At 53.3% G+C, this 12,536-nt stretch overlaps 1 protein-coding gene across 1 annotated transcript; it reads left to right on the top strand.

The window, feature by feature from the left end:
- Positions 1-3,963: 3,963 nt before the first annotated feature.
- Positions 3,964-8,102, top strand: LOC141968925 (steroidogenic acute regulatory protein, mitochondrial-like). The gene is made up of 7 exons (XM_074924184.1): positions 3,964-4,027; positions 4,300-4,422; positions 5,165-5,310; positions 5,865-6,023; positions 6,883-7,067; positions 7,767-7,860; positions 8,001-8,102. The coding sequence occupies exons 1-7, from the start codon at positions 3,964-3,966 to the stop codon at positions 8,100-8,102; spliced, it is 873 nt and encodes a 290-aa protein (XP_074780285.1).
- The last annotated feature ends 4,434 nt before the right edge of the window (positions 8,103-12,536 follow it).

Below are 12,536 nucleotides of genomic sequence, written 5' to 3'. Positions count from 1 at the left end.
TGCCATTTAGGACCTTTTCCATTGCTCTCCTTTCCCCTTCTCATCCAAAGGAGATTTAGAAAGGCAGATTTGTCATTCAGCTGAGGTTTGCATTGCACAGTCTAAATCAGAAAACACCAGCCCTTACCCTTTGGGACAGGGAGAGGGTAGTATTGCTGATGGGTGAGCTCTTACAGCAGATAGAAGATCAGTTTTGCCCTAAACAGTAAGTGAGGTTTGCTTACTACCTGCAGACAAGGAGATATCATTGTTCAGGGGGTGTGAAGACCCCAAAAGATTCTAGTGCAGGTTTTAGTTAAATGCTGAGCAACAGCATTACCCTAAATTGGTTGAACTTCTAGTCCTGAAGGACAGTGCTTGTCCTGCCAGAGGGGCCAGGTGCTATACCTGAGATTGGAGCTGGAAATGTGTTTCTAGCCCCCTTGGAAATGGTGAGGACATTTCAATGGGGATTTTACCAGTTTGCATTGCTGCTGGAAGTTTTGCTCTCCTGCTGAACCAGTGAACCCTAAAGTTTCCCAGGTTCCTTCTGGAGACTTTTTTTTTCCATTTCTGGTTGGATGTTCAAGCAGCAAGAGATAGCAAAGAGACACTGGCATTTCTGTAAAAATCACCCATTTCTTTGGCAATGATTCAAACCCTCCCAGAAGGGACCTTTCAGCCCCAAAACCCCAGTGCTGACAGCACTGCACCCACAGAGCTGGAATGCAACACCATGTGGGGCACTGAGCTGCCTCTGTCAAAGGGGGTAGAAAGGGTCTTGGCCACAAAGATTAGAAACAATAGCATCCTCCTTCAAAAGTCCATTATTCCTACTGGCTCACTTCATTACAGACTATTTGACAAGAACAACAAGGGAAGAATTAGCTGCTGAAATTCTACTGTTGCATCCCAAAGCACGGGTTAGAAGATTTGCATCTCACATTTGGCAGTACTGTTCTCTTGGGAGCTGCAGGTTGTTCCCCACACCAGCATCCCTCCCAGGAGGTCCTGCACTGAGCTCTGCAACTAGAAGTGATGGGTTCCCAAAGGGTCCTTGCATCCAGGAGCAGGAGATGAGGATAATAAGGAGGGTTGGGGGTGCCAGATCTTATTTCTAGTGGGGGTCCTACATGCCAACAACCACCCAGCTCCCAGGGATTTTGCAGGGGGTTAGAGGCAGCACCTGGGAGCAGGGCTCCTCTCCACCTCTCCAAAAGTGGCTTTGCATGTGGAGCTGCAGATCAGCAGTGACCTCCAGTGGCTGTAGCCAAACCCGGTGGAGATGTCAGGCCAAAACCGCTCCGCTGTGGCCATGCAGGGGCTGGGTGCACAGCACCCTGGGGTGTCCCACAAGCAGCACCCAAGGATGTGGGACCCTTGCATCAGCAGACGATGCACCAGGGCTGACCCATGGCAGCCCCTCACCACTCTGAGCTGGGCTCTCGTGCAGCAGTGCCATCCTCTCCCAGCCTCCAGGTTTGCCATCACAGGCAATTTCTGATATTTTTCTTTTCCCCTGTAAGCCACTCTATTCCCAGGACATCTCGTACAGCCCTCAGGGGAGAGTATGGGCACCACTCACCAAATGAGGCGATAAAACATTATCTGCCTGTCTATTACAGCTTTCTGCAGAGACAAAACTAACATGAGAAAGCATGCACAAAAGTGAGGGGAATGTGTGTGAGAGGAGAGACCATTGGCAGGGACCAGCTCTCCCTGGGAGCTAGCGGAGGTGCAGGTTTAAAGCACTGGGGCAGCTCTTTTATCAGCCACTGCTCTCCCCTTCCTAGGCAGCTTGCAAAAAAAAAAAAAAAAAAAAAAAAAAATAAAAAAAAATGTATTTCCCAACTGCTGGGCCTCAGTGACACCCCAGCCCCCATAAAAATCCAGGAAAGTAGCTTGCAACTCACCAAAGCAGCAGAGTAAATCCCAGCACTGAACAGAGAGCTCTGGCAATAACAAATCTCCCACAGAGCTGCAGTTGGGCTACAGTGCACACCCCTGCAAAGCTTGCAGCTGCTTTGGGTCATACACATCACACAGGCACACCCACAAGGGTCTCCTACAAGCATAGGACACACACAGGCACTTCTCTTGGTGCTACCACATATGAAGCCACCCTGGAGCAGACTGCAAATAAGCAGCAGAGCACCTAAGGAGCAGCAGCTGGCAGGGGGCTGCTGTTACAACCTGCCCAGCAATCAGGAATGGAGGGAGAAAGCTGTGAAGCTGTAATGGGACACAGCTGGGCAAGCCACAGTGGATGTGCTATGAGGTTATCCCTGGAGGAAAAGCTGAAGTGAAAAGCTCAGGGCTGGGGCTGATGAGCCAGGTGGGGAGCCTGGGAACTGGCTGAGTTGAGCCAACAAGTCCACAGGGCTGGGATAAAGCCCTCCAGCACAGCGGGGCTAAAACCCGTGGGGAAACAAGCTGAAGTTTTTTCCTAGGAAATTGTCCCACCCACTCCACCCCCGCCAATAGTGAGAGTATTGAAGGGATGTGATGCTTGCTATAGGAAAAAAATATATTAGCAGCACAGAACATGTTTGGAGAGACAGCCAGAGCCCCCAGCTCCCATGTGGGACAAGGTTATGAGGGGTGACACGGGGACAAGCCCCTACTCTGGCTCATCCCTCGGCAGGGGCTGTGCCTTTTTCAGCTGCCAGGATGCTGGGCAGGCTGCAAGGGTCACTCCATCAGTGAGTGGCTGCTCCTGGGAGTGAGCACTCACCCAAAGGGACTCAGCACCGTGAGCCATAAACCGTATTTAATTCCATCAGCTTTGGGTCAAAACAGTTGTTTCTTATCACTGCTTTTCCTACTTACTCAGTTACCCTCACTTGCAATTATTCTGCCATGCCCAGAAGCCATCCACAGGTATCTCTTGCTACTCCACTCCTAATAATACGTGTATTAAAGCAACATGCGATACTGTATAGATTCACCAGACTGTCCCTGCTGTGACAGCCCCAGAGCTGCCAGGGAACAGGGGCCTGCAGTGCTTGCACAGCAGCCACAGCAGGACTGTTCCCATCCTAGCAAGAAACCCACTGGCCACAACCACACCAGATTGCAAGCCTTGGTGTCTCTCCCTTTTAAAGTCAAAAACCCCTCCTGGTCTCCTTAGACAACTCTTTTGGCTGTTGCAGCCTCAGAGGCTGAGGGTAAAGTGAGCCATAGTGATGCTGTGTGAAACAGAAGCATCCGACCCCTTGGCTACATATGTGTGGGAAAGCCTTTCCATGGTAAAAATGAAACAGGATTTTCAAGCACTTGAAAAAGCAGATATTTCCAGAGGAATACAGCGTGGCTGTATTTTAAGGAGTGAGCTAGTAGGTTTTGGGTTTAACCTTTTAAGAGAGGCTGTACAAAACACAAGGGGAAGGACTGAATAACTGCATGCCAAAAGATATAGTGGTCCCACTATCACTGTGAGCAACAGAGAGGTCTGCAGGGGAGGATTAGGTAGGAGTAAAGTAAGGAAGAGGAAAACAAGGAGTCACCCGAGGAGTTACAACAGCAGCAGTTACCACCATAACTCCCATGAAGTTTCCACGGGAAGAAGCACCATTTTGCATGAGCATGGCTTTAACAGCAGCTCCCCAAGAGCAAAGCCACACTGCTCTCAACTGAACTCCATCCTTCCCTCCATGCCAGTGCACCCGGTTGCCTTTGCCAGCTTGTGTTTGCCACCACAGTGGCACTGGGGACCGTTAAAGTGTCCCTCCCCAGCCGTGCCGTGGGGACACGTTCATTCACGGCCGCCCGCCCGGGGCAGGAGGAAAGGCAGGGAGTGCTCATTCAGAGGGAAGCGTGGCCTTTCCCTCCGGCCCCTCCTCTCGCTTGCCTTGTCCTTGAGCACTCCTTATTCCCAGCTGCTATTTGGCAGCGTGGTCCTATCATCAGGTGTCGTCCTTCGGGCCGGCTATAAAAGCGCGCCGGGATGCAGCGAGCTCCTGGCAGCAGCCCCGCTCCCGCGCCATGCTCCAGGCCACCCTCAAGCTGTGCTGCGGCATCGCCCACGACCACCTCCGCTGCCTGCCCGGTAAGCACTGCTCACCTCTCCCCCGACCTCGGGAAAAACAGGCAGAAAAGAGACTCCGAAAGGAGGTGCTAAGTCTGCATCTGATGGGCATCCCCTTGGGAGGTGCTCCCTTGGAAATGTCACGTCTATGCATCTGTTTTCCTCGCGCATTGTATCATGCGGAGTGTAGGCTTGGTCTTAGCCACAAACCAACTTCCAGGAGAGACGCGGGGCACCACGGCATCTTCCTCACGTGTTCTGTGCTCACCAAAACCCACGTGTCTCTCCCCCAGGCTTGAAGATAACAGCCGTTGCGGCAATACAGAAGGACGTCAGGGAGCTGGTGGTAAGAGGATCCCATCGCTCACCTTCCAAAATTTCTCATTATATTCAGAGGCTGATGGGAAAGGAGACAGGTAAGCTCAGCCCAGATGCTTGGGTACCACATTTCCTACCCCTGCTCACAACCCCCTTGCAACACATGATGGAGGGATGCGTATTAAAATGCACCCCTCTCCATATAATTTGACCCATATTTGGGGGGACAGAGTTAATTGTCTTCTCACTGCTAGACTGGTCTCCAGCTCTCTGGTAGCTTAAAAGCATTCTCTGTACTGATGGCAAGCAGAGAGACCTTGAGATTCTGGGAAGGTAAATCACATCTGCTCACTATACAGGCATCCACAGGTTTTATTAGAGTTTACAGGCGCTTAACAGTGTTTTGCTGCATGTCTGCTGTGTCTCTAGTTCCATCACTTACCTAAAGACCTGAAAACTGGCAAATTCATCTGTTCTTTTTGAAGTGTAGCTTGGTCCAAAGGCTGCCTATGCAATGTTAATAATGCCCAAGCCACGTGCAATTTGTACCACGGTATTACTGGGAATTGATTTGGAAAGCAATTTCAAAAAGCTTTCCAAGCAGTCAGCACAGACACAGCAAACGAATGCCAGAAATGCTCCTGAGAGCAGTTTTCTGCACCAAGACATGTCCCAGCCCAAGAGGGGACTAGTTGCGTGATGGAAACGGCGGTGTAAGAGCCCAGACTTGGGTCAGCAAACCCCTCTGCTCTGGCTCCGTTTGCACTTCTGTGCCTGCAGCTGTGTGCGCAGGCAAAGCGGGGAGGGGGAGCTTCTCACATCACTGCCTTGCTCCTCCAGCCGTGTGCCCAGAGCCTGACGGAGACGTCAGCCCCAGCCGGTTCTCCAGCGTGGACCTCTCCTACATCACCCAGGGAGAAACGGCCCTGCAGCGAGCGCTGAGCATCCTGCAGCAGCACACCAGCTGGCAGACCGAAACGCTGCTGGTAAGCCCAGCCACCTCCAGCCTTTGCTGCCTCACATCAGAAAAGCTCTCGGGAGGAGAAATGAGTCTGGGGAGGGGAGGTTTGCTTCTCTTATCCTGCTTGAAGGGTAACGGCAGGTGCAGGAGAAATGCCATGCAAAAGCATGCACAGCAAAGAGAGTTTCCAAGCAAGTCTTCATTAAGCACGTTTGCAAGCAAATCTGCAAGGTAAATAGGCAGCAGGAAAACACTTGGAAGGGGAAACTCAGATAATCATGTTCCCAGGGAAAGCCATGATGCATTTCTGCAGAAAAGCCCAACAGATTGCGACTTTGTTGTTATTTACAGTGTTTGTTCATTAAGCTGTTTGCTGAATTGTTTAATTTAACTAGAAAGGAGCTTTAAAAAAAAAAAAAAAGAGTAATCATAGTGGCATGATTTAGATATAACAGCTTTCGCCTGTAAAGCAGGCAGTGGTTGAAAAGAGAACTGGGATGATTTATTAGCCAGGTGTTCAGCGCGTAGCCGGTGCCTCTCGGGGTGTTTGGGGCTGATGCAGGCTCTCTGCCCTCCCAGGACGCCGGGGCCGCTGTGTCCAGCACTGCCCTCCCCGGGCTGGGCAAGGTGTTTCGGGCAGAGGTGGTCCTGGCTGTGCCGGTGGCACAGCTGCACCGGGAGCTGTTCGACAGGATTGAGCAAATGCCCCAGTGGAACCCCACCCTCAGCCGGGTGAAGGTGAGGTGGGGAGGGATGCACCGCAGGTGTGGTGAGTGATGCCATCGCGAGCAAATGGTCTGAGGTTTTGCATTGCCAGGGTTGTAGGATCAAAAAAAAAAAAAAAAAAATCATATTTATTGAGGTTTTTAAGATCGCTGAAGGATTAAAGCTAATTCCACACTCCTGCAAGAGCAGGATATCACCCCAGGGAGAGAAGATGTGCTTTGCATGACACTGAGGAACATGTCATTTCCAAACTTTCTTTTCTGCACAGTGCCTGTTCACAGAGGTTTTTCTGTGCTGGGGGACCCCGATGTTGCTCAGACTTCAATGTCAGGGGAGAATTTGTTCAGGGGAATCAGGCAGCTAAAAAAAAAAGAGGCATAAGCAAATATACCACACTGCAGGGGCACCCCCAGGAAGCTTATGTGTTGTCTTGGGCTTCTGTTGTGTATTATTTGCCTTATTTCTCAGCTCCTAAATCACAGCAGATCCCTAAGCAAGCTGCCAGCCTCGGAAAGCCTCCCCTAGCTCACCTGGGCTGGCTCAGATGCTACCCAGCCTCTACTTGGTTATTACTACCACTTCTCTGTCCCTTCAGAAAAAGAAATAGCATTGAGTCCTGTCCCAGATAAAAAAGGCTGCAAAAATCACCTGCTTTCCTCCTTACTAGCCTGCAGGGGATTGGGATGTAATTATCACCAGGTGCCAGCCCCAAGCCCCCACCTTGCTGCTGCTTCTGCTCATGCTGCGACCCCACGCTACTGTCCCCAGGGTGGCTTCACATCCCCTGGGCAGGAGTAAGGGGGTGGTGGGGATGTCCCCAGAGGAGCAACCACAAGAAGCCTAATCCCTGGGGCACTTCTTGCTCTGGTAGGTGCTGCAGCGCGTCGGGACGGACACACTGGTGACACACGAAGTCACTGCTCCCAGCCCGGGCAACCTGGTGGGCCAGCGGGACTTTGTCAGCGTGCGGCACCGTGGGAGGAGGGAGACGGCCATCTACCTGGTGGGCACTGCCACCCACATCGAACCACTGCCCTTGCAGGAAGGGTGCATCAGGTAAAGCCCCTCCCGAAAATTACTGTCACAAGGTATCATGTCCCTGCAGGGGGGAGACCACTGCTGCACCAGGCATGGCAAGGGAGGCACGCCGAGAGCTACCTCCCTGTTGCGTTTGCTCTGGGCTCTCACAGAATCACCTAGGTTGGAAAAGACCTTGAAGATCATCTAGTCCAACCATTAATCCAACTCTGGCCGTTCCCAACTCCCCCAGATCCCTCAGCACTGGGTCAACCCGACTCTACAACCCCTCCAGGGATGGGGACTCCCCCCTGCCCTGGGCAGCCCATTCCAACGCCCAACAGCCCCTTCTGCACAGAAATCCTTCCTCAGAGCCAGCCTGACCCTGCCCTGGGCAGCTTGAGGCCATTCCCTCAGGGCCTGGCGCTGGGGCCTTGGCTCCAGAGACTCATCCCCCCTCTCTGCCCCCTCCTGGCAGGGAGTTGCAGAGGGCCAGGAGGTCTCCCCTCAGCCTCCTCTTCTCCAGACTGAACCCCCCCAGTTCCCCCAGCCGCTCCCCAGCAGACCTGTGCTCCAGACCCTGCCCCAGCTCCGTTGCCCTTCTCTGGCCACGCTCGAGTCATTCAATGGCCTTTTTGGGGTGAGGGGCCCAAAACTGAACACAAAATCTCCTTACACACTTTTTTTTTTTTCCTCCCTGGGGTGGACCCTCACTGCCTGCTCCCTTGCCCACCACAGGGCTGAGTCCCGGCTGAGCTGCATCGTCCTGCAGCCACTGGCAGGGGACCCCGGCTGCACCCGCTTGACCTGGCTCCTCAGCATGGACCTGAAGGCAAGTGCCACCACGCTACTTGGGGTGGGACAGCAAGGGGTACGCATCTCAGTGTGCAAATGCACCCACCTCCCTGGGATGTGCGCCCCAACTCTCTTTGACCCAGCAGGACCAAATTTGGGGTGTTTTCTCTCCCAAAGGGCTGGATCCCTGCGTCTGTCATTAACCGTGTGCTGCCACAGTCCCAAGCAGACTTCATCAAGCACCTCCGCCGCCACCTCTCTGCTGCCACATGTCCCTGAGCTGTGGGACAAGCACGAGGGACGCAACCTGAGCTGGAGACCCACTCCAGCCCCTTCTCGTTGCCGCTGTGGCCGAGCAGCCGCAGCCACCAGCAATGGGGCAAGACAGTGCTCACCGAGCAACCCCGCGCGCGGAGGACACCCTTCACCCAGCACCGTGCTTCTGCCTCAGGGATGGAGTGGGGCGTCTGCAAGCTGGGGCAACCAAAGCACCCCCGAGCCTTGTGTTAGGGGCTGCCTAAACCCTTGCTCAAACCTCGCCCACAAGCAGCAATGGTAGCTGGCGTACAGCATTGCTCCTCCCCGCCGCGCACAGGGGAAGGGAGGGGGGGCTGCCAAAACGCACCCCAACGTTGGGCATCACTGCCTAAGGTGCAATTTGCTCTGTGGCTTCAGCCCTGCCCTGGTTTCGTTGCTCTTGATTTATTACCCACCTGTGGCAGCAGTTGCCAGTGCAAGCTCAGGAGCAATTTTTGGCCTGAACCAGTAACATTTTATTTATTTTTGCAATGGCTAAGCTATATATTTATGTGTGTATATATGTATATACAGAGAGCTTTTTCTCTCGCTGTGCCAACAGTAGCAGGCATACGGCACTAAAGCCATGTCTGGGGGAGAGGGGGTGTCAGAAACGTGGTTTTTAACATCAGTTCAGTTGACTTAGGGTAGGTACTGCAGTACAAGACGGGGTGGCAAAGCAAGTGAGAAAGCAGCTCATGGAGATAGGCAGCAGCAGGGTGGGACTCAGCCCCACAACCCCGTCATGCAGCATCGTGCCCTCCAGGTCTGTGCATCCACGAGAGCTCATCACTGCAGACCTGCAGCATAAAACCCCCAGTGGATTTAGTCCTAGGAGGATTCCCAGGAGATCACCAGCTATCCCACACCCCCAGCCCTTTGCAGCAGGGATGGATCCACTGATCTCAGTATTATCCTGCACTCTCAGAACAAGCACATTGTGCCATAAACACGCTGCCAACCACAGCGAGAAACAAGCCAAGCAGCTGGGTGTCATGAAATGTTATTACAGCTGTTGCAGAGTGCTTGTAACTTATACATCCATAGGTTTTGCTGTGTCTTTGGCTTATTTAAGGGGAAAAAAAAATCATCTCCAAACAATTATGTGAAACGCTGGCTGATAAAGAGTGGCTGGGTTGAAATAAAGTAGAGATAGTGGCTGACTGTGTGAAAACCATTTCAACAAGCACACACACAGGTAACAGTCCCCTTCACACACCCATCCCACAAATAAATCAACGGAAAAATTTTGATGTGGATTTATTTTTCTTTACATTATGTTAGAGTTCAAAAAAAAAAAAAAGAGAACCCAACAAAATTAATAAATATTAAAAGTTAAAAAGCTCTGAATCTCATATGTACAAAACTTTATACATCATCATAACACTGGACAAGATTACATCACAGGAATGACTTGGTGCATCTACCCGGCCCAGGAGGACTCGAGGGACCAGATGCACCCTCTCCTCCTGGAGACAGGACCAAATCCCAGCTGGGAGCTGGGCTGTCGCATGGCTCCATCCCCACACCGCAGCTTTCCATGCACTGTGGCACCAGCACGGCCAGAAGCACCCCAACCTCAGCCTGCCCGCGGCGCTTCTTGTGCTCACCTGGAGTAAACACCCAGTGCCGGGTCCCAGCCCTGCAGCATCACCGCCCCAGAGCATCCACAGGTGGCAAAGGGGGGGGTGTATCGCACCCTGCTTTAAATCTTGCCCCTTCTTTTGGCTAGAGGCGGAGGTTAGCACCTGCAGCGCAGCCCCCTTGCCCCGATGTCCCCCCCCCGGGGACCCTGGTTGCGGAGTGCAAGGGAGCTGGGCCAGTCCTGAGCCACAGCTCTCCTCCGAGGTATAGCAAGGAACCACTGCAAATATTCCTAATGCAATAAAGCACTAATGCCCAGGACAGCACTGAAGGGAAGGGGGCAGCTGAGAATCTGGGAGGAAGGAGTGAGCAAGTATGCACATACACTGCGCCCTGCAGACATTACAGCCCATTCTTCAGGGGGAGAAGGGTTGGTTTTTTTATTCAATGCTTCCAAGGCTACTCAAGGCGGCTGAAAAGCCTTGCTTGGGGCAGGGGAAGGTGAAGCAAGTTCAGTTCTGCCCCAAGCCAGTCCAGGGCTGTCCCAGCAGCAGGAGGGGGCTTTGGCACAGCCTGCACCGGCCCCAGCCCTCCCACCCTGCACTGCTGGGGAGAGATGCTCCTTGAAGAGTAAACAAAGCGTTATCTTTGGCACAATAAATAAATGCTGGCACTCCCACGGAGGGCAGTGCTGGTGGATAGGCTGGCAAGGGGCATGGCGGTGGAGGCAGCAGTCCAAGGGTTAAATCCCAGCCTGGTACGCCCACAGTACCTCGGTGATCCTGGGGGTACCAACACCTGCACGCCTTGGACCTGGGCACCCCGCCACAGCGTTTTGTAGGCATCCCTCCGTCTGTCCGTTCCCACGAGGTGTGCTGGTTGCTTGGCTCAGACAGATGCGTGGCTTTGTTCCATCTTTCATGAAGCCCACCTAATGCTGAAGGGCAGCACCCAGGAGGCAGGGGATCTCCAGCCTCAGGTGCTTTTAAGAGTAGGTAGATAAATGTCCAGCCTTGACTCAGAGGTGATCCCAGGGCAGGAGGGAGTACAAGCTGCCCTCTTAACATCTCTTCAGCCCTTTTTGTAGTGTTGGGTAGCTCCAGGGGAGCATTGCAGAGAGAGTCCAATGCTTAAAACACCAGGAATGCACAGCAGTCTCCATCCATTTCAATTAAAGCGTGTAATTAAACGTCTCCCCTGCTGCGATCCACACCAGACCAGCAAAGGCTGAGGGGAGCTTGCACAATGATGTGAGCTCCTCCAAAATGCCCCAACCTCAAGTTTCTTGCAGCCACACAAGTGCTATGGATGCAGCACTCTTCCTCAGCACTGACAGCACTGAAGGCACCAGGCTGAAAGAACAGCGTGCCCTAAAACTCACAGGCTCTCGGTACATGCCGAGCACCGTGGGCCACCTCGGCAGCAAGTCCCAGACACCTGAAGAGCTTCCCAAACACTTCCCCTGGAGATGCCTGCTCCTGCCCATCAGATGGCCAGGGAACCAGCACCATCAGGGCCAGCACATGCTCCTGAGAGATCCTGCTTTGCGATGCTGAACTGGTCTGTCAAGCCTTGCCTTCCTCAGACTCTACCTCTCTGTCTCGAAAACCTCCTCCCTGCCTGTGCTTATCCCCCACGGGAGCCCACCTTCCCCCATCACTGCACCCAGAGGTGCTGGCTGCCCTCAGCTGGGAGGCTGCCCACCCCTAAGCACCCAAACCACGGCAGACTCCTTGGGGACACCCACAGCGGGCTGCCTGACCCTGCCCTGGGGAGGTTTTGAAGACCATAACTCCTCCGGGCTGACCCTGTGCCTGGAGCTGACCTGACACCAAGCAAGCTGCACACAGCCCTAGGCTCCTAAAGTGCTGTGCATAGGTTTAGTACTTGGCACAATATTATTTTAACGGCAATAATCACCCCCCTTTCACCCCCTCCCATGTGACAAAAGAGACACAGATGAATCTTCCTCTCCTTTCTTTGTAACCGCCCCTAAAATCCACTCCCAGCTTCCCAGTCGTCCCCATTTCACTCTGAAAGTGTTGATGCCCCACAGGCACAGGGTACGAGGGTGCAGGGTCAGGCTGGCGCTCCTGCGAGGCTGGGCATCGGCGCCAGCTCAAGCCTGCCCAAGGGCAGTACTAGCTAAAAAGTCACCACCAGGTGACAGGCATTTTTCACATGTATATTTGGTCTTTGACCTTGCTCTCATTGCTCACGTTAGAGTTACCTGGAGCATCTCCTGCCTATCCCGCAATGCAGGACAGAAGCTGGTCTACGGTTTTCTCGCTCCATCTTCCCCCAGACACGTTTCCCAAACTCTCTACCCCAAACCAGGGACAGCCCAGGGCAGCAGTTTGGGCATCTCCCAACATTTCTCCCCACCATCTCACCACCTCCCTCCAGTTGCTCGCCCCCCCCAGATCTCCAGCATCCTCCCATTGCTACCCCCAAGCTCTGAGCACTGGGGCTGAACCGCCGAGCCAGGACCCTCCTCTCCAGCACATCTTGTGTTGCTGCTTGGGACAGGGGGAAGGAAAAAGCAACATTAAAGCCCTCCCCTCAAATCTTTTTAGCACCTTGTGAGGAAGCAGCTCGTCTACCTGCAGCCAAGCCGCTGTTGCTTTTTTTGCTCCTTTTCACCTTTTTTCCGTGGCGCTGTCAAAAAAACCCATGCCACAGTTGGGAGGGCGGGAGGGATCATGAGGAAAAAAGTGGTTTTCCCGGGAATTTCTGTGTGAGCCAGGTCGTTTCCAAACCTAGCAGTGCCACCCATGAAAACCATCAGTGGAAATGGGGGGGAGAGGCAAAAGAGGAGGAAGAGGAGAGGGA

The sequence above is a fragment of the Athene noctua genome, chromosome 21, assembly GCF_965140245.1.
Source record: "Athene noctua chromosome 21, bAthNoc1.hap1.1, whole genome shotgun sequence".
Taxonomy (NCBI): domain Eukaryota; kingdom Metazoa; phylum Chordata; class Aves; order Strigiformes; family Strigidae; genus Athene; species Athene noctua.
The sequence above is the reverse complement of the archived record's forward strand: the minus strand, read 5'-3'. Positions and strand labels throughout refer to the sequence as shown.

Excerpts from the sequence above, each read along its gene's own strand:
- LOC141968925 (XM_074924184.1), top strand. The coding sequence starts at position 3,964 with ATGCTCCAGGCCACCCTCAAGCTGTGCTGCGGCATCGCCCACGACCAC. Across the intron at positions 5,311-5,864 it reads GGCAGACCGAAACGCTGCTG|GACGCCGGGGCCGCTGTGTC; the intron begins GTAAGCCCAGCC and ends CTGCCCTCCCAG. Across the intron at positions 7,861-8,000 it reads TCCTCAGCATGGACCTGAAG|GGCTGGATCCCTGCGTCTGT; the intron begins GCAAGTGCCACC and ends TCTCTCCCAAAG.